Below are 22,515 nucleotides of genomic sequence, written 5' to 3' on the forward strand. Positions count from 1 at the left end.
AGGCTGACTTGTGTCCAAGCAGTGCTATAAATTATTCAAATAAATTTATTTACTGAACCTGCGGAGCAGCGTACGACTCGAGCCAGGAATTATTACTGTCTGTGTTGTGTTTAGGAACAATGATGTAATTTCATCGCTTTTTGCTGCTAGACCATTAATTACTTGAATTGTCACATTTCATTAACACATGAATATCATATTTGTACCCGCTGAAAGAATGTTATAACATTAGCATTTCAAAACCTTTCCTTTATTGCATTATTGTTGTGCCCACTTATGACAATGGTGCATGTTATGAAATTATTCTGTACAATTACTCACTCAGGTGTGACACTTGGAAAATGTAATCAGGATAAAGCAATAGAGTAGCAGATGCTGAACAGCACACTATAGAGAGTCTCTCTCCAGCTTTATACACCCTTAGTATCTCAACACAAACATTTAACCACTTAAGGACCGGAAGGATTTGCCCCCTTAATGACCAGGCCATTTTTTGCGATATGGCACTGCATCGCTTTAACTGACAATTGCACGGTCGTGCGACGTTGTACACAAACAGAATTGATGTCTTTTTTCCCCACAAATAGAGCTTTCTTTTGGTGGTATTCGATCACCCCTGCGGTTTTTATTTTTTGCGCTATAAACAAAAAAAGAGCGACAATTTTGAAAAACAAACAATATTTTTTACTTTTTGCTATAATAAATATCCAAAAAAAACCAAAAACATAATAATTTCTTCATTAGTTTAGACCAATACGTATTCTTCTATATATATTTGGTAAAATCGCAATAAGCGTATATTGATTGGTTTGCGCAAAAGCTATAGTGTCTACAAAATAGAGGATAGATTTATGGCACTGTTGTTATTTTTATTACTGGTAATGGCAGCGATCATTGATTTTTAGCGGGACTGCGACATTGCGGCAGACAGATCTGACACTTTTGATAAGTTTTTGGGACCATTGTCATTTATACAGTGATCAGTGCTATAAAAATGCACTGATTACTGTGTAAATGTCACTGGCAGGGAAGGGGTTAACACTAGGGGGGAATCAAGCAGTTAAATATGTTCCCTTGGAGGTGGTTCTAACTGTGGGGATGGGACTGACTGGAGGAAGAGACATATTGCTGTTCCTAATCTCTAGGAACAGCAGATCTGTCTCTACTCCCCTGTCTGTTTACATACACACATCCCTGTTCTGGCCCTCATGCCCGTGATCGCGGGTGGCCGCCAGACATCGGCCTCTGGTTGCTCAGATTTTAGTCACAGTATCGAAAAATAGAGAGCAACTGAGCATGTGTATAGCAGAGTTAGAGTATTGCTGGGTTTTAAACCATTTAAGCACTTATTTTTATTGTTTTATATAGCTTTACCTGCAAAAGGGGCAAGCCTGAAGTGATATAGCAGGACTTAAAGGAGAAGCATAGCCAAAGCTTTTTTGACTATACTTCTCCTATGGATCACAGGAGTGCAGTTTGTTTTGTACTCCTGTGACCCATTTTCAACCGCTGTTGGCCGACGTCACAGACCCAGTCCAGGCTCTGAAAAAATCCAGACCATATGCTTGGGATCCACCCAGAAGCCTGGACCAGCTGCTGGCTCAGCCTCTCAGCGATTTGCTGAGAGGCTGAGCCAGTCCCTCCTCTCCCCTCCACAACCCGGCACTCCAGTGAGCGCTGGAGGGGCAGAGCAGAGAACCGCTGGCTGACAGCCCCGACTCTCTGCTCAGAGCACAGTGGGAGAACTGTTCTCACTGCAGCTCTGCAGTGAGATCTGAGCAATCAAACACAGCTGATCGCTCAATGCCGCAGGTGACAAACTGATATTCTGCAAAATGTACAGGGATTGGACTTCTGAGGACTAGGGTAAAGTAATTTCCTCTGATGAATCCCCTTTCCAATTGTTTGGGGCATTTGGAAAAAACCTTGCCTGGAGAAGAAAAGGTGAGCGCTACCATCAGTCCTGTGTCATGCCAACAGTAAAGCATCCTGAGACCATTCATGTGTGGGGTTACTTCTCAGCCTAGGGAGTGGGCTCACTCACAATTTTGCCTAAGAACACAGCCATGAATAAAGAATGGTACAAAAATCATTCTTGGAGAGCAACTTCTCCCAACCATCCAAGAACAGTTTGGTGACGAACAATGCCTTTTCCAGCATGATGGAGCACCTTGCCATAAGGCAAAAGTGATAACTAAGTGGCTTGGGGATCATAACATCAACATTTTGGGTCCATGGCCAGGAAAGCCAATTGAGAGCTTGTGGTCAATCCTCAAGGGGCGGGTGAACAAAATAATCCCCACAAATTCTGACAAACATCAAGCATTGATTTTTCAAGAATGGGCTGCCATCAGTCAGGATGTGGCCAAGAAGTTGATTGACAGCATGCCAGGGTGAATTGCAGAGGTCTTGAAAAAGAAGGGTCAACAATGCAAATATTGACTCTTTGCATAAACGTAATTTGATTGTCATTAAAAGCCATTGACACTAATGCTTGTAATTATACTTCAGTATACCATCGTAACATCTGACAAAAAGATCTAAAAACAAAGCAGCAGACTTTGTTCAAATTAATATTTGTGTCATTCTCAAAACTTTTGGCCACAGCTGTACCCTATCCACCTAGTTTGGTAAAATTTGGTCAAAAATTTAACTTGGGCAGGTAGATTTTGTATGTCATGGCTTCTTCCTTAACTTAGTCTGCCAGTGGGCCAAAAAAAAAAAATGTAGCTGCAGATAATCACTTTCCAAGGTTACCTATATATGTTAAGATTTCTTGGTGGTTAATTAAATAAATTCATTGTTTTACATTATTTTCTGTTATTATTTGTTTATATATTTTTTACTTTTTTATTCCAATATTCGTTTATACACTGTATTACCAAAAGTATTGGGATGCCTGCCTTTACACGCACATGAACATGATGCGGCTCACCCTTTGCAGCTATAACAGCTTCAACTCTTCTGGGAAGTCTGTCCTCAAGGTTTAGGAGTGTGTCTATGGGAATGTTTGACCATTCTTCCTGAAGTGCATTTGTGAGGTCAGGCACTGATGTGTATGAGAAGGCCTGGCTGGCAGTCTCTGCTCTAATTCATCCCAAAGGTGTTCTGGCGGGTTGAGGTCAGGACAGGCCTGTTGAGGTCAGGACAGTGCAGGCCAGTCAAGTTCCTCCACCCCAAACTCGCTCATCCATGTCTTTATGGACCTTACTTTGTGCACTGGTCCAAATCATTTGGTGGAGGGGGGATTATGGTGTGGGGTTGTATTTCAGGGGTTGGGCTTGGCCCCTTCGTTCCAGTGAAGGGAACTGTTAAGGTGTCAGCATACCAAGACATTTTGGACAATTTCATGCACTCAACTTTGTGGGAACAGTTTGGGGATGGCCTCTTCCTTTTCCAACATGACTGCTCACCAGTGCACAAACAAGATCCATAAAGACAAGGATGAGCGAGTTTGGAATGGAGGAACTTGACTGACCTGCACAGAGTCCTGATAGAACACCTTTGGGATGAATTAGAGCAAAGACTGCGAGACAGGTCTTCTTGTTCACATCAGTGCCTGATCTCACAAATAGGCTTGTGGAAGAATGGTCAAACATTCCCATCGACACACTCCTAAACCTTGTGGACAGCCTTCCCAGAAGAGTTGAAGCTGTTATAGCTGCAAAGAGTGGACCAACTCAATATTGAAACCTATGGACTAAGACTGGGGGGCCATTAAAGTTCATGTGTGTATAAAGGCAGATGTCCCAATACTTTTGGTAATATTGTGTATATTACTGCTGTTTTGTAGTAAGTGCTTTTCATTTGTTTTCTTTACATTGTAATACTTTACCTCTCTTAAATAAAATAATGCAAAAAAAGGACTCTCCGCTGCTAGATTATGTATTGTGACAGTCGGCCCTCCTTCTGCTGCCAGAATATCAGTGACTGCATCTGATTGGCTGTAGTCACTGTTCAGATGAGAATGTTCAGCCTATTTTCTTTGATTTTCAGATTGAAGTTCTTAGATCTGGATAATATGGACAAGACCACCTACAACTCAAATTTTAGACATTTCAGCCATGTATTTCCAGCGTTAGTCTGACCATTCTAAAGAGAAAGGTATCACACTGACTTTTGCAGCATGCCTGGGATGGATCAAGTTGATGGATTTTGTTGTTTTTTAGATTCTAGAGGTTTTTTTGTGACAGGTGGAATGTTTGTTTTCACAGTTCCAATGGAGAAAATAAAGTGGCACCTTTATTTAAGCCCATTAAAAGCAATTTTCCTGCGCATGTAATTGTTAGGCAAACAAAACACTTGGCGTGTTGCTTTAATTGAAATTCCATAGCTGTCATCTTAGGTGGCTCAGGAATCTACAATAATGAAATAATAACAGTGTAGAAGTGGGACTATTCTAGGACTATATGATTAAAAGAGCCAGTATGCAGGCCTATTCTGCCAAGTCTGATGAGTAAAGCTAAACTGCCCTCCTATTCTTGGGATAATGTGGATATGGCAGGAATATATACATAAATTATCAGAAAATGTTCCTTTATTTTAATGTCATGGCAATTATTCACACTACTTAACTTGTTATGACGCAGCGTCTTTCTTTTACAATAAGGGTAAAGGATTGTTACATGCGGACCTATTCGTCAGTGCTATCAAAGCTGTTTAGGTTTGATTGCTTTCATCATACATGCCAGATGATGGCATGCTTCTGGTAAACACATAAATGTTCTGGTTACTTGAGCAATCATGATTATGCCTTTGGAGCAGAGAAGATAAAGGAGTATAAAGATTCATTTTCCACCAGTTCTTCTTTGGGGAAAACAATAGTGACAGGACCAAGTTTTCTAATCTATTACTATTTCCCTCTGCTCTGATATATTATACTGTAAAGCTGGCCATAGCCGTGCCTCATGGTCTCATACTAGGAAACTACCTACAGTAACAACCAAAAGATCTTTTTGCTTCTAGCACAAAGATTCATCACCCAACACTCACATATAATAAGTCATATCCGATAAGCATTTACGTGATATTATGGCACCTGTGACACCCCTCTACTCTTCTTATAACTTATTTTGTACAGACCCATTATACTCTGCAGCTCTTTCTTTAACCTTTAGAATAAATATGAATGCACAGCAATAGGGGAAACACAAGGCTCTACTTATTTGTGCTTGCAATCTGATAGAGAACACAATTAAAAGAATTCTTAGAACATCTTATGGCAAGAAGCATCAACCATACATAATAGAAAATGATATTGGAATATTACATGTCTTATAACTAGCATATATCTGAGTGCATTTGAAGTGCTTGGGAGAACCATGGGTATATAGTATATTATTAAAAGATCCATATCCTCACATGATCATCATTAGTAAGCAGGATGGAGAGTTTAGAGAGATGTCTTCAGTAAAGCTGGGTATAGACGCGCTGTCTGCCAGTCGGTCCAGCACTTACCCCATCTAGGTGGCGGGCATCGGGCAGCGGCTCCTGTGTCCTCTCCTCTATCACGGCGGTTTCCGCTGTGCATCTCCTCCCCTCCCCCCATGCATCCACACCTGGTTGGGATCGGTTCGCATTCTCTGTGCCCCAAGTCCATTCTATTTTGAAGCCCATTAGAGCTCCCGGCTCTAATCAGGTGCTTCAACAAAACACCCCCCTCTAATGGAATCCATGCATCCAGAGTCCTGCAAGGGGCGGGGCGCATTAATAGGCACCCATGTGCCCTTAATGGACGGGCTGCCCCTGGTACACACATCAAAATTTGGCCAGTTCAGCAGGGACCAGACGAATTTCAATCTGTGTGTAGCCTAACAGAAGCTGATCATTAGACTGGCTTTTTTTAAACGTGGCTCGTGTTGTTTAACAGAAGTTGATCGTTAGACTGGCTTCTTTTAAACAATCCTGCTGGAAAACCAGTATTCAATCAGCTGCTGCAGGCGATAGCTGCAGTGCTGATCCGTGTATTCTGAGGAGGGGAGGAGTCTCTGCTGTCAGAATACAACAGGGCATTAGGAGAGATCCCTGCATCCACATTACTTGGAAAAAAAAGTGTGTTTCCGAATGATGTGGAATTATGTAGAGTGGATTGTTAGGGAAAATGTCCACTTTCAGAGCACGCCCGTGTTCTTTTCTTTGATCAAAGATCAGGAGACTCATTTTGACTTCTAAAGCTGGAAAATACATAGTGTTCATTTCATTCATATACTCCAGAGCATAACAGAGAACCCTAATGTTATATAAGTACATGCACTGCAGTGGCTTATCATCTAAAGCAGTGGTCTCCACACTGTGGCCTGAGGGCCAGATGCACCCCCCTCACTTGCCTTTGTCTGGCTCTTGGGACACTTTTCCTAAAAACTGACAGCAATGATGGGCACCATTCTTCTAACTGACACCATGATTGGAGCATTATTCCTCTCACTCATACCAACAATGGGGCACTATTCCTCCTTCTAACACCAATGATGGGGCATTGTTTACTCCCATTGATGCCAGGGCATTTTTTACTCCCACTGGTCACAGTCCCGCACCCAACCCAGACCTGATCTTTGGCGCAAACAGTAAAGCCAAAGAATCTACCAAAACGTTTTCTGATTGTTGGGGAAAAACTGATATTTTAGAAAAAAAAATAAAATGGGAAAACATACATAGAGAAGCTATAGTTTTGAAATGACAATTGGCAGATCTGTTATTTTTCATTAATTTCCCAGGAGGGATCAGTTCATTTCTCCACATTTGGCCGTCCTCTACAGTCTTTGGGCGGCCATATACAATTCAATTCCCAGGATGGGTTAAGTTTTTGGATTGAGTACTTTAAGCCTACAACACTACCCGTAGAGCCAATATGCTGCTCATTTAGAATATAACTGGTGGCTGTCAGAAATACCCCTGAAAATGGAAATAGCACATTTATGAAAACAAGCTGCCCTGTCTTTTTTTTTTTATTCTTCATCAGCACCAGCTATGCAGCTCCTATTAAATACATGAACATAGCCACACAAAGTAGTTTATTATAGGCATTTAAATTATAGTACACAATGCCCCATCAAAGGCAGAGAACAGATATACAGTATTACCACATGTTCACATAAAGCTAATACATACCCACCCCTAGAACAGTCAACTTTTTAAGGCACTCAAATTAGATACAGTAGACTTCTCATTTATCAAGCCTCCCCACACATTGTCAAATTTGGCTTGTATTCCTCTATTGACATTGGCGTTAAAGTGTTACTAAACCCACAACAGTAAAATCAGTCTGTATATGCAGTAAAGCATGCTTGTTATACTCACTGTGGAACCTAAGGGGTTAATCCTCTGCATTGTGTAAAAAGGCTGTTTGATACTTCTTCTCTATTCCTCTCCTTTTTCCACTGTTCCCAATCCATCTTCTGAACAGAAGCCAGGGGACAAACTGCACATGCTCAGTTTGGTGTGTAATTCTAGAGAGTATTTTTTTTCTTGGGGGAGTGCATGTGATCAGCACAGGGCCAATCAGCAATGCCCAGACAGAGGGTCAGGGGTCATGTAGCCTCATAGGACAGTCAGAGGAGAATGAAAACTCTTCCTACAAGCTTTATCCAGACACTGAAGTCACAAGACTGCTCTAACTGCTGCTGAGAAAATGTATTTAGCAGTTCATATTTACTTAAACTATTGCATTTCCATGTTCTGTGTAATGTGGGAGATCAGCTATAGTAAATGCCGGGTCCTGGGTTTAGTAACACTTTAACGCTTTCCATGCCATTGTAGAAGGGGCCGCAGGTTTTTTCCATGAAAGAATAATTATTTTCTAGCATAATAAAAAAGCAAAGTAGTGTACGAATCACCTTTGTAGGAGTCACTCTTGTCATTTTTTTTTAATAATTATACATGGCTGTTTATTCAAGTGAGAAATATTTTATGTCAGCACTATCATATATCTAATACCCATACAGTGCCCTGAGATAGGGCTCCATTAGTGTGTAAAGAGCCATAACCTAGTGATTATGTGCTAGAAAACCACACATACTTTAACCTTCCAATTGATTTTAGTGAAATTACAGCCTGACTTTTATTGTGTATTAATATTCCCTTGGCTGTGATATGTGCTCAACCACACTTAATAGATATATCACTTTTAAAAGAAAAGCCATAAACCTGAAACAGCAGATGGGAAGGAACGCTCAACTTGTCGAGCTGGCTAAAGTTGTATAAATAATTGAGTATGCACTTCACGTGCATGTTTGGGAATGAAAAAGCCATTATTTAACCTTAAGTGAACTGGAAGAACAGAGGGGTTTTGTAAAAACCGGCTGATTCTTTTATTTATGTCTAACTGACAATATGGCTTTCCCACAGCCAGGACGGTAACTGGGGGTGAAAGTTGGGCGAGTACAAAGTGCTGGAATCCCCTGTATTTAAGTCATCTTTTTTTTTTAGAGTAGACTGTTGTAGCTTCTGCTATAGTCAAATGACTGCTGCAGATGCCTCACTGAAATACTTTTAAAAATGTAGTAAAAGCCATCCTATTTCAGAGTTCCAAGGATTGTGATGTTGCCCTCAAATAAACCTATAAACAATGAAACCAGAGCAGAGTACCAAAAATGTTAATGATGAAATGTCTGCCAGCCATGTGGTACCAGTTCCCTACAAACAGAACAGTTCAGGATAACCCTGCCAAGCTGCTAGTATGGCTCAAAAATCAAGGTACTGTGCTGCTAAATACATCAAACTGTCCTTTACCAAGCAGCAGTTTATTTCTAGAGTGCACTGGGGTCCCTGAAACCCAGGGAACTATTATGGAACAATTGACCAAATGACTTCTCCACCTTACTATTGGCTTGATAGGCAACTTATCACAGAGATGGGACAATACTGAGGTGCAGGAAAGGGTGTTTCAGACCCCATGTACACAGTGGCTTGGTTAATTTGTGCATACAGTGGCGAAAATAATTATTTGATCCTCTGCAGATTTTGTAAGTTTACCCACTTGCAAAGAAATGAAGGGCCTATAATTGTTATCATAGGTGTATTTAAAAGGATAGAGACAGAATATAAACCAAAAATCCAGAAAAAACACATGATACAAATGTTATAAATTGAGGTGCAGTTCAGTGACTAAAATAAGTATTTTATTCCTTTACCAACCAACAATAATTCTGCCTCCCACAGACTGGCTACAGTATGTGCTCATGTGGTACTTAGATTAGTCATGTCAATTTAAGAAGGTGCTCCTAACGACAACTTGTTATATGCATAAAGGACACTTGTCCACAGAATCTCTTTCTTCCATTCAAACCTCACCATCATGGGCAAGACCAAAGGGCTGTCAAAGGACATCAGGGACAAGATTGTAGACCTGCACAAGGCTGGAATGAGCTACAAGACCATCAGCAAGAAGCCTGGTGAGAAGGAGACAACTGTTGGAGCGATGATTCGTATATGGAAGAAATACAAAATAACCATCAATCACCTTCGGTTTGGACACCATAAGATTTCACATCCTGGGGTAAGAATGTTCATGAGAAAAGTGAGGGATCAGCCCAGAACTACGTGAGAGGAGCTTGTGCATGATCTCAAGGCAGTTGGGGCCACAGTCGCCAAACAAACCATTGGTAACACAATATGCTGAAATGAATTGAAATCCTGCAGCACCCGCAAGATCCCCCTCCTCAAAAAGGCACATGTGCAGGCCCATCTGAAGTTTGCCAATGAACATCAAAATGATTAAGAGAAGGATTGGGAGAAAATGCTGTGGTTAGATGAGACCAAAATTGAGTTCTTTGGCATTAATTCGACTTGTGTTTGGAGGAAGAAAAATGCTGAATATGACCCTAAGAACACCATCCTTACAGTCAAGCACAGAAGTGGAAAAATTATGCTTCGGGGCTGTTTCTCTGCTAAAGTTTGACTTTGCCACATTGAGGGGCCAATGGATGGGGCCATGAATTGTAAAATCTTTGATGAGAGCTAAGGGGAGAGACACATACTGAGAAGATATAAAGTGCTGCACACCCCGATTAATGTCAAAAAGAAAAAGAAGGTATCCCCGTGGGGTTTTAAAGCAGCAAAAAATTATGAAAATAATAGGTTGTTACTTGAAAGAGTTTTTTTATTAATGGAACTTAACCATAATGGTTAAAATAGGAGCTGTGCTGCAGGAGATAACACAAATGAAGCTGGCACAAGTATTATACAATGATCAAGCGCTAAAATAGGATGATAATTCTAACGCGTTTCGACCCCGTTGGGTCATCTTCAGAGGATTGAGGCGCTGTGACAAAATTTGCGTATTAGAGTCCATGGATGTGACCATAAAAATACAATATAATATATATATGTTTAACAGTATAATTACCAATCACATTGTGTTTGAGCAATTTCTCCTGAGCTTATAGTTCTCCGACGTCTCCCCCACCGGGTCCCGACAAGAGTCCCCGGCCGTCCACCACGTCAACAGGGGAAAAGGGGGGGTTAATCGTCCATGCGTGTCTTACAAGGAGTCACACCAAGTGGATATTTCCCAAAACTGGGGAGGAGCGTAGGGGCAAGTGAGCGAGACCTGCAGCCAAAGCATCAAATAACAGACAACTGTACCATCAGTGCGTTCAGTTTAGCACGGATAGAGATATATGTATCATGTGTAATTTTTTGAAAAAAAGAGATAACTCTGTAATTTATTTAATTAAATATTTGTTGGATGTTGTCTGTGCTTGGGGTCAGCGATGTATGAATATTCCTATAGTGATGATGGTAACAAAAGGGGGGGAGGGGAAGGGGTTAACAAGGGTAAGTAGGACTGCATATAGATATCAGTATATCAGAGTATGTACTGTAATAGGTAAATAGTGGTGCCTTCTTTTTCTCTTTGATGAGAGCTTTCTTTCCTCAGCCAGAACACTAAAAATAGGTCGTAGATGGGTTTTCCAGCATGACAATGACCCAAAAAATACCACCAAGGCATCAAAGGAGTGGCTCAAGAAGTGTCAAGGCTGGGCTCAGCCCTTCCTTCTCTGAGCTGGCCGCTCAGCTGTTGGCTAATTGCCAGCTCCCATCTCTCTCCACAGTTACCCAGCTGTTGTTGATTCTGCTTGCCAGTCCTGCCTACTTAAAGTCGTCCAGCTCACTTGATCTCTGCCTTCCCCTTTGTTAACATTACAGAGAATTTCTCCTGCGTTCCTGTTGAAGACTTGCTTGGCTGACGTTCCTTCTGGCTCCTGACCCTGCTTGCTGTACTACTACGTTTTTCTCTGGCTCTCTGACATTTGCTTGGCTGACTACCCGATCCGGATACTGAACTCTGGCTTGTTTTGACTACGCTTACTCTGTTTACCTTATTATTATTATTATTAAACAAGTGTGATTTAACTATACTTCTGTCTCGGTCTGATTCATGGTTCGTGATAAGAAGAAGCACATTAAGGTCAGGGAGTGACCTAGCCAGTCTCGAGACCTTAATCCTATAGAAAATTTATGGAGGGAGATGAAACTTTGAGTTGCCAAGTGACAGCCAGGAAACCTTAAGGCTTTAGAGAAGATCTGTAAAGAAGAGTGGACCAAAATCCCTCCTGAGATGTGTGCAAACCTGGTAACCAACTACAAGAAACGTCTTAGTACTTGGTGACAAAGAAACCCTTGTTGGAACGCACAAAGTCACGTTTTGCTTGGGGATCAAATACTTATTGTACTCACTAAACTGCAACTCAATTTATAACATTTGTATCATGTGTTTTTTACACCTATGATAAAAATTATAGACTCTTCATTTCTTTGTAAGTGGGCAAACTTGCAAAATCTGCAGGGGATCAAATAATTATTTTCCCCACTGTAGCTGTACAGCAGTGCCAGCTTGTGTTCGGTGCCCACAGGTATTCTTTAACCATGAAAATGTGTCCATTTAAAGTCAAAAATTATTTTTACCGTCTTTCACTTTGGATGTTGCTTTGCCATTGTAGCCTCACCTTCTCTAATATTAGCTGTCTGGAATAGATTCCAGCATGATCTTCTTTTGCCCTTTAACCAGTTCAATACCAGGGACTTTCAACACTTTCCTGCCCAGGCCAATTTTCACATTTCAAAATTCCAGCACTGTCACGCTTTGAATGACATTTGCGTGGTTATGCAACATTGTACCCAAATGACATTTTTATAATTTTTGTGGGACAGATAGAACTTTCTTTTTGTGGTATTTAATCACCTCTGGGGTTTTTCATTTTTTGCTAAACAAATGAAAAAAGACTGAATGTTTTTTTTCCCCACTACCCTCTGTAAACTCTACAAAGTTTAATGGGCAAAAAGGGGTGAATAGTTTAAAAAAAGGTGCAACTATCACATCTGAAGCTGTTCATTTAGATTACCATATATACTCAAGTATAAGCCGAGTTTTTCAGCACATTTTTTTGTGCTGAAAGTGCCCCCCTCAGCTTATACTCGAGTCAAGCACTTTTCTGGTGCAAAAAATGAGATTTTCTGAATTAGCTTTGGGGCCCCGTATCTTGGGATCACTTGGTGCTAGGAACCCCAAATTTGGTGTGCAAACCCAGTGCAACTAGCACTACAACATATCCAGTTGGGGTTCCTAGCACCAAGTGGCCCCCAAGATATGGAGCCCCAAAGTCGGTTCAGAAAATGTAATTCTCTGCTGCAGAAAAGTGCTTGAGATTTTCCGAACCGAATTTGGGGCCCCGTATCTCGGGGCCACTTGGTGCTGAGAACTTCAGCTTGAATATGTTGTAGTACTAGTTCCACTGGGTTTGTACACCAAATTTGGGGTTCCTAGCACCAAGTGACCCCAAGATACGGGGCCCCAAAGTCGGTCAACTGTGTCGATCTGCAGCAATGTCATTTCGGGACCCTTTGGGTCCAGAGACCCCAAAATTTGGCTGCAGCTAGGGGGCATCTAGGAACCTTTAACTACTGAGTTTGAAGTTCGGAGGACCTATGGCTGCAAATGGGCACAGTGAGGCATGCAAATGGGCACAGTGAGGCTGCAAATGGGCATTGTTGACCCTCTTTTCCACTTACAGTAGCTGCGCATTTCTCACCCTAGGCTTATACTCGAGTCAATAACTTTTCCCAGTTTTTTGTGGTAAAATTAGGTGCCTCGGCTTATATTCGGGTTGGCTTATACTCGAGTATATACGGTACTCGCCTTCTCCTTTCTTATAAAGATTGTCTGAACAGCAAACCAACTTCTTGAACATGTCTTTATGTCTTAAGTTTTAGCACATGCAGTTAGCAGTTAGGTTATCTATTTTTATGAGCAGGAGTCCCTTAGAAAGTATCAGCTGTTTATGTTCAGAGGTGGAAATAATAACCTAATTTTCCAATTTTGGTTGATTGCCATGGGTCTTTATATAAACAAGGCACTTACCTGTAATCCCTCTGCAGTTGAAATTGTGCAATAGCTATTGTAGCTGCTTCCTGATTGGTGTGCTCTTCTAAAGAGTGGCTTTATAATCATCCCCCACGTGTCCACGCATGCACACACAATGCTTGTCTAAAGTGGTTCTAAAGGCAGGAAGTGTTTTTACTTTATTTCATTCTATGTTTTAAGGTAAAAAAACTTTCTGTGTTCAGCTCCTCCAGCCCCCCTTATACTTACCCGATCTCGATCCAATGCTGTACCCGAAAGCAGTGGCTCTCCCTCCTCACTGCACATGGAGGCAGCAGTAGGAGCCATTGGCTCCTGCTGCTGTCAATCACAACCTGTGAGGAGAGAGGGGGCGTGGCAGAGCCACGCAATGTGTATCAATGGAAACACAGAGCCCAGCTCAGGATCGAGCCTACATGAGTGCTCTCATAACAAGGGACTTGCTTATGGAGGCACTCGTAAAGGGTGATCAGCCAGAAGTACCATTGGGGGACCCCAGTAGAAGAAAATTGGTGCTGCTCTGTGCAAAACTATTGGACAGAGCAGGTAAGTATAACATGTTTTTTTTTTACTTTAGGGGCCTACTGTCATTATAAGCAGCCTTGCAAGTCATTGTTTATGGTAGTAAATGTAATATAAGCTCTGAGATTAATGCTGAGTTTTTGTATGCAGGCAGCACCCTGGCATCATTTTATATGGATGTTTCTTCACAAAGGTTGTACATGCTGACATCTCTAATTTTAGCGGTTCATTGTCAATTTATGCCAACCTTTTTTTATTTTCAGGAAGACTGTAAAAGGTAGAAAGATACCAGGCCAGCACAATCTCTCCTCCAAACTGCTAAATAGAAAATTGCTAGGTAGAGCAAGAAAACATAGATATTTTTAGAATAGTTGTAGTTTAATGGATTGTGTGTCATAGACTGATATCTAAATGCAAAGATCTATAATAATGATACACCCTTCACTTGGATACAGGAACGCTTAAAGAATATGTAAACCTAACATTTAATTTCCTGATATGTGCCTGCTGTACAATATACTTGTATAAAAATATATCCTGTTCTCTTTGTATTGCTTCCTTTATGTGAAATCCCTGGTGTCCTTGCCCGTCCCTCTGCTTTCCTGTTAAAAACTGACCAACCTAGGCATTGGAGCATGGCGTGGTAATTTTTCTGGCTGTGTCGTGAACTTACCCTGCTCTCCTCCAATGATTATACTTCTACTGACATGACCCCCATCCTCCTCACAGCCATTCACTGAGCAGGTCAGTGTGCTGATGTTCCTCTTCCCCCAGCTCTCTGAGCTTCTTATGCAGTTAAGAACAGAGATGTCCCGACTTTTTTGGAATTGAGGTTGTACAAGACAGATGGGTCTATGACAAATGAAGGAACAGACAGTGTGCAATGTAAGCGTCGGTGAAGGCTTAGGCTGGCCATACATTATACATCGGACCTAAACATATTAAATTTGTATGCCATTAGGCAGGCCCTTGCACTACATAGTCAAAGGTAAATATAAAAGAAATTGAATTATAAAATTGTATAATGTATGGGCAGCCTTAGACAAGTGCATCAGCACTGAATAATAAAGGCAGAGTACTTAAAAAGCCACAAGCATAGAACAGATGAGACACGGGTAAAGGAGAGTAGAAACACTGTCAGAACAGCACTGACCGTAAAACCAAACCACGGTCAAGAATTTAAAGGGGAACACCCACCAGACATAGTCATAGAACTAATGCAGGATCAGTTCGATAATTGTCAGTTTACAGTATATTAACATTTAGCAAAACTCAAAGCTGAGTTTTTAAATAATTTTGATCTTCAGAGACCTGTAAACCCCATACAACAGCCATGGTCTTTTAATCCAATGTGTTCAACAACTATATTGCATAAATATCAAATCAAAGTAACATTCTTCAGCTTAAATTAATAAATTATAGTTGACAGGTATTGATGTTTTGTACAAATCTTCCATGCAGTACAATTTGTCGGTGTATATCTGCCAACAAAATGCTCACAGGATAAATTGTTTATATCCATGAAGGGGATACACATGAAATAATATTCCTGACAGTAAACTTTGACCCCCCACCCACCACTTATATACATCTCTTCTTTCCTTCCCCGCAGAGTCCAGATCCATCTACTCCCACAAGCAGCCTACTCTCCCCCCTGTTAGAATACACATACCCTGTCCCTACCCTCAGAAGTATAACATTTCCTCTCTTTTCCCGTCTATCACAATCTAAAGAGCTGTATCCTGCACTAAGAACAGACTAGTACCTGCCTTACACTTAGCATTATCTTTCTTCCTATGTCCCCTGGGTTGGAGGGGTACTGAGCAGTCAAGGAGACATGGGTCCTAGCAGGCAAAACTTGTACACAAAAAAATCAAGATACCGGAGTGGTACAGGAACCATGGCACCACCTAAAATGCCCTCAGGGTCTGTTAACATGTATGGCAGAAAAGTTTAAAGTTAGCCTGAGGTAAGCCTGAATCAGGAGCAGGCCAGGTGTGAGCACATAAAGCAAATTGCAGTAGTTCAATGCACACTTCTTCATGAAGAGGACTTTGCGTCAAAAATTGGCTTTAGCCAACACCCACTCCATACTGCTTCCTAAGGCCCCATTCACACCTGGGCAATTTTCAGCTTGAAGCTCCAAAATGCTCAACAAGGGAAATCCCATCAATTTTAAGGGCCCCTTTTCACATCTGAGTGTTCTGGCCCCTGTAGCAAAATGTCTGTCACTCAGAAAAATACACAAGCTTCTTTTTGCAGATTGGAGGCAGATTGGGTCCCATTGACTGAAGCCTGAAATCGCTTGGCATGATCAATTTACAAGAGTTTTGTTATGCATTTTCTGCTCAAACAGCAGCTCTTCAACCCTAATCTCTGCTACCTCTCCTCCCCCTAGTGCTTTCTATTGGCTAAACAAAAACACCTGAAGCTGTAAAATTCTTATATTACCCTTAAAAAATGCTCAAAAAACGCTCAGATAAAAATGCCTAAAAATTACTCCGCTCAGGTGTAAATGCAGCCTAACTGTGAAAACTAAAAAAGGCTTGCAGGTGCTTTCTTGCCATAGTTACCATAAGGTACACTGTGGATCCAATGCTTCCGTGAATCCTTTCATGTGCTTAGCAGTGGCCTAGCACTGCATAGAAAGCCAGGTGGGGAAAGATATTCAGCACTACTCCACCCAAAATGATGTTGCTCTTTAAGAAATGAATGTGGATTGTATGACTGTAAAATAGCTGCTACTAAACTAATGATTAACATATTCCCTTGTGCCAGTTTTTAACTTTTAGGGGATAGATAGAATTAATCTTTTTCACAAAACATAAGTTCAAATCTTCTAGAAGTGTACTACATTAAAGAGGATGACAAGGGTTTAATTTGCTCCTACAGGTGTGCCTTCCTTGTGCATTTATGGCGTCATCCTTCTTGTTGCTCTTTGGTATTTTTTCTAGTGGATCCTTACTCATCTTGAATAGGATGAGAACCAATGGGTGGCAATGGAAGATTGCTGCCACCATGCTGAGTGATATGGTAGATTAAAAGTTGCTGGTTCACACTAGTGGAATGGGCAGGACCGAACTGAAAAACGGACAGGTGGACCCGATCGGACTACCCATTGTTCTCTATGGGGTGGCAGAAGTCAGCGGGCATGTGTCCGCTGTCACTCTACAGCATATGATCGGATCCGGTCCGCCAAAAACAGATGAATGGGCATATATTCGCCATCCACCCGTGGATCGGATTGGATAACAATTGGATGGAAATGAATATTCAGTTCGTTTCAATCTGACCACCCCATAGAGAACAGATGGCTGTGTCCACTCTGCATAGTGGAGGGGACTAGGATCTGTCATCCGCCTGCTTAGCCGGGATCAGCAGAGAGATCCTCCTCTGAGCAGGCGGATCTGCTTAGACAGATTCCACCCCGTGTGAAAGGGGCCTTAGTGGAGCTGGATCTGGTGCTGCTCTACCAATTAAAATGAACATAGGAGATTGTCATTGATTTCTGAAAGGATGTGCTCCATGTATGGCCAAAGTAAAGCTAATGGCTACTCCCTTGCTCATTCCAATACTGTTTACCAAATCTGATGACCATTGTACCTAGTGATGAACACCGGTAGACACTGCAGTTTTCTTCCTGTTTTTTATTTCTACTTTTGGCAATACATATATTTCTTAATATGTGCATAGTGAGATGTTGGTCACATTTTATTTCTCACTTATGCATGCTTATTCTTGATGGGAATTACTTTCATCACCAGATATATGGCATTTTCGTTTTCACCAGTCACTCGCTAGAGTCTCCAAATATTCATATGCAAGCAATAAGTTAAAATAAAGGAGGTCTTCTTTCATCTGAACCACTTCCGTGTTTAGGGTTGAATGTTTTTTTTAGAATAATAAGTACAATTATAAGCATTATATTACAGTTCTTGTGTTTGTTAAATGTTCAGCTTATTGTTTTTGAAAAAAATACTGTTAAGGTTGTCAGACTTTGTCACATCTTATAACCTTCAAATTGCAGGCATCAGTTCTATAAATGCCTTAAGGCACTGATGGACATACCGAGTGTGTCACTTATTGCATCCCACTTTTTAAGACCTAATGGTAGTGCTTTTACACTACATTATGTTGTCTTTTCATTCAATCACAACCCAAAGAAATAAGATCAGAGAGAGCAGCCGACAGCTATTTGTTGTTCTTCGCTTTTTCAGACAAAGGTGTTAGCAGTAGGAAGATAAAGCACTGATTGTGTTACCTATCATGAACTGCAAAACTAATTTCAATTCTCTATGCATTTCTACAGGTTACATCATATCTCAATGTAAGAAAAAAGTCCCCCAATAAACATGTAGTATAAATGTGAACCATTAGACACAGCGAAGGGCTGAACTGAAACAAACAAGATACTGAATAAGCTAAACCAGCTTTAGTGAGCTTGCAATTGTTACAACAGGTGACAGCAGGTGTCCTGTGGCCATGAAGTCACAAAGAAGCAATATGAATAATTAGTATTTGTAAACCCGAACTGAATAACACTTAGTTTACTGAAGCACTGGTTTTTATAAACTATTTTCATTTTTTAAGAACGTGCTTGCTTTCATCTTTATTTTTTATCCTTTTTTGCATCGTCATATTGTTGATCTCTTGTAGGTTTTTTGCAGCCACTTTCTATTTACATGCATATGTTTGAGAGATGCCTGCAGTTGGGAAAAGGAACCCTTCCAAGCCGAGTGACCTGAAGCAGTTGGCGAAAGAAGAGTGGTCCAAAATTCCAGTAGAAAGGTGTAAGAAACTCATTGATGATTATAGGAAGCGATTGATTTCAGCTATTTTTTTCAATGGGTGTGCTGCCAAATATTAAATTGAGGGTGCCAATAGCTTTGTCCAGTCCATTTTTGGAGTTTTGCATGGAATGTGTCAGGTTTGCTTTTTGTTTCTCCACTTTTTATGTCATTCCAATACAAACAAAATAAATAAACATGAGACTTCCTAATACTTTGTAATTGCAACAGTTTTCCGGGCGAAGTGGTGCATTTTCTGACAGAAATGTAGGGGTGCCAAGTATGTTTAGGATGGAATAGACTACTATGGATTGCACTTCTGAGTCTTCCTGGTCAGTTAAACTGTCTGTTCTTATGAAATCAGCAAGTTGCCATATTATTCATACAGACTTGGTCTCAGGAAACATGACTTTTGTAAAGAGTGACATATAAGACAGAAAACCAGACTATCCCACGATTTTCTTTGTTACTGATAACACCGATCACATGAATTCCCTATTGGTACTCATAGGCATGGGATACAGCAGAGGCCTGCTTTATTTTGTATGTTGATTTAATACACTTGATAGTTCAGAAGAAAGGTATTTATACCCAGTATCCATCCTGACTACAATCTCCAGGAAGGATTGTGTGTTGGTTGTATATGTAAGCTTTATAGAGGCTTCTCATTGGCAAGAGGCTGTAGTTAAAGGGGTTGTAAACCCTCACGGTTTTTAGAGAATGCATTAAGGTGAAAACATTTTGTGCTGCAGCACCCCCCAGACCCCTCCCTTTTCCCATATTGTCTTTCAGAACAGCCACCTATGAGAGACCTCGGCTCTTCCCTTCTTAGGAAACCCCGCCCTGCCTAGATTTAAAAGGCATGCTTCCCCGCCAGCTCCTCAGTTCTTCAAGAGCAACTCCGGCCAGCTGGGGAGACACAAGTACACATCATACACCATAAATTACTCTTTGATGGTTCCTGAGTCAGCAGCCCAAAAGGAAACCAACAAGGGCGGGTACACGGTGCTGTCCTGAAAGACTCCTGGAAAAGATGTTACCAGTAAGTAATTCTAATTTTCCCATATCGTCTTTCAGGACAACCAGCTATGAGAGGATAAGCGAGCACTTACCCTTAGGGTGGGACTACGGCTTACAGGTCTCTGTGTCCAAAAAGCCTGATCCCTTTGCTGGCAACAAAGGGTTGGTATTTCCTCTGGCAGGAGACACTGCAAGGAGCCGAGGCTAAAGACAGCCAGGGAGGCTAAAGCGTGTATGTCCTGGAAGGAGACAGCGGTCTCTGGGGACTAGTGGGATATGCTTCGGAGAGAGATTACCTGGCAGCCACACTGTTTTTCTATTGCCACCCCAGCGCTCTGAAAGTGGAGCTGGGGTGGCAATAGAAAAACAGTGTGGCTGCCAGGTAACCTCTCTCAGTGGGATGCTCCAGGGGCCCGGTTTTTGGTTCTCAGTGGAGACTCAGGAGGAGACGCTTCCCCCCTCCTTGCATTCTGGTTACGGACCGCAATGGAGTTCACATCGGGGCTGTGTGGTGGGTGACGTCACTTCCAGCAGGGGGTGTGCACCTCTCCTTGATCTGCGGCTTCCAGTTCCAGCCACCGGATGCTGAAGGTGGGCCGGGCTTTGGCTGCTTGGGACCCGGAAAGGTCGCACAGGCGGCTGGAGATCTCAGGGGCAAGACCATCCTTTTTACGACGGGAGCGTGTCAGAGGCAGGGGCCACCCTGGAGGCTTCTGGCATTACCGACATCAGCCATCATAAGGTAAGGAGGACCCGGAGGGGGGGTTGCATCCCTTACCTGTCTGTCACCGGCAGCTCCACAGGTGGGGTTCCCTCTTGGTGGTCGGAGGGGAGGAGGCACATGGGACCCGGGGCTACTGGTTCTATGTGCTTTCCCGGGGGGTCCCTACGGGTCTGGCTGGTGGAGGGGAGGAAGGTCCCAAGGCTTGGACTACCTCACATACAGGGTTGCCTGCCAGTTGGGGCTGGTGGTAAATCCCACAGCCCCAGACTGTGCTTCACCACCGATAGTAGTGTACCATACCCTTTCCTGCCGGTCACCCCCTCCGGGGGAAAGGGGGGACCGGAGGTTTCTATATTTAGTTTCACAAAGGCACCAGAGCTTTCACCAGGGCAGTGGGTGAGTACTGCTGCCCCCGTCCTCAGTTCCTGATGAAAGCATGGAAGTACAAATACTTCAGGCTTACCTGTGAGGTGCTGGTGCTGAGGCCTGCTCCTGCTGCCTGTGCAGGTTTGATGGAAGCCAGAGACTAGGGTCCAGCTTCTCGGAAGGCTTTGCTTCAGTACCCTCTGCTCCCATCAGACGCAGTTTTTTTGGCGTTTCCCCAGGTGCTATGCCATCTCGCCCACCTGCAGTGCTCTTGAAGAACTGAGGAGCCGGCGGGGAAGCATGCCTTTTAAATCTAGGCTGGGCAGTGTTTCTTCAGAAGGGAGGAGCCGAGGTCTCTCAGTTGGCTGTCCTGAAAGACTCCTGGAAAAGACATTACCAACTCTAATTTTTCTGAGCCCGATCGTTCCAGCAACATTACGAGCACAGCAGCTCCAGCTGCTGTCTCAAGTCCTCATTGGATAGATTGATAGCAGCAGGAGCCATTGGCTCCCACTGCTGTCAATCAAATCCAGTGACACAAGAGCCGGGGGTGGGGCCGAGTCCTGCTGTCTGTGTCAATGGACACAGCAGCAGGACTCGGGAGCTCGCACGCACAAGTGCCCCTATGGAATGCGGCTCTCCGTGGGGGCACTCAAAAAGAGGAGGAGCCAGGAGTGTGGCAGGGGAACCCCAGAAAAGGAGGATAGGGGCCGCTCTGTGCAAAACCCTTGCACAGAGGAGGTAAGTATAACATGTTTGTTATTAAAAAAACAACCAAAAAAAAACAAAGCTTTACCATCACTTTAAGCCAAGAAGAAGTGCAAAGGTCTTACTTATCCTAACTGCAAGAAACCATAAGAAAGTGATAAAAACTGTCAAAAGGCTGCAGTTCTATCTAGAGACACTGCAAGCACCCGGCTCTTTGTGTCTGCAGGGAATCATGGGAAAATTATTCAAAACTGTGACAGCGTGTTCTGGACAGCATTACCATTAACATTCACTAGATGGATTTGTTTGTTGCTTTGAGTTTCTTTTTGTCTTAAAAAGGAAATGATTTCATTGCCTAATAGAAGACCAGTGCTATTGGCTGTAGGTCTGTTTTGTATTCATTTACTGCGTGTGACTAAATCAAACTAAATGCGAGTGGTTGTTTTGTTTGGTGCATGACAGCTAAATCCAGATTAAACTGAGATAAGTTTGGCACTTAAGATAGGAAACTGGAAAGGGGTAGCGTGGAAGGATTTCCCATTGATACAGCCTGTTTAGTGCATAGTCTGGAGAAAATTGAAGGACTCTGCATCCTGCTAATCCTCTGCGTTCTGCTGTTTTATGGAATTTTGCTCACACTAACACCTTTGTCATAGAGGTTTCCAATCATGTAAACACATTTCAAACAGGAAAGCCATGATATCCTCAAAAATGTGCTTTACTTTAACCAGTTGATGACCGGAAGAAAGCAGTACAGCTCTGGAAAAATAATAATGGCCTTGTTTTGTTTGTTTTAAGCAGTATTGGCATGATGCCATCTTCCCAGGGTTTCTACTGGCACAATAAGGATATGTCTTTGATACAAAGCAAAGGGCACCACACAGATATAAAATACTGTGGGGGATATCCTCAGCAGTTTAAATATAGTGCACTACATCCAAAAATACATAACACTTCTGCAAAATGAATCCTTTATTTTTCTTTTTGGCAGGCACTTGAAAATTTGAATTAAAAAAAAGGACATGTTAAAT

At 42.2% G+C, this 22,515-nt stretch overlaps 1 protein-coding gene across 2 annotated transcripts in view; it reads left to right on the forward strand.

The window, feature by feature from the left end:
• Nucleotides 1–22,515, forward strand: part of COMMD10 (COMM domain containing 10) — a 583,600-nt gene that overhangs the window by 399,927 nt on the left and 161,158 nt on the right. The window contains exon 6 of one of the 2 annotated variants that reach the window (XM_073624655.1): nt 18,536–18,708. The exons of the other annotated variant lie outside the window; for it this stretch is intronic. Within the exon in view, the coding sequence (XP_073480756.1) occupies nt 18,536–18,619 (84 nt within the window). The 3' untranslated portion in view covers nt 18,620–18,708. Of the gene's footprint in view, nt 1–18,535; nt 18,709–22,515 lie in introns of those variants that run through there. 2 annotated transcript variants of the gene reach the window in all.

Source organism: Aquarana catesbeiana, linkage group LG01 (assembly GCF_042186555.1).
Source record: "Aquarana catesbeiana isolate 2022-GZ linkage group LG01, ASM4218655v1, whole genome shotgun sequence".
NCBI classification, from domain to species: domain Eukaryota; kingdom Metazoa; phylum Chordata; class Amphibia; order Anura; family Ranidae; genus Aquarana; species Aquarana catesbeiana.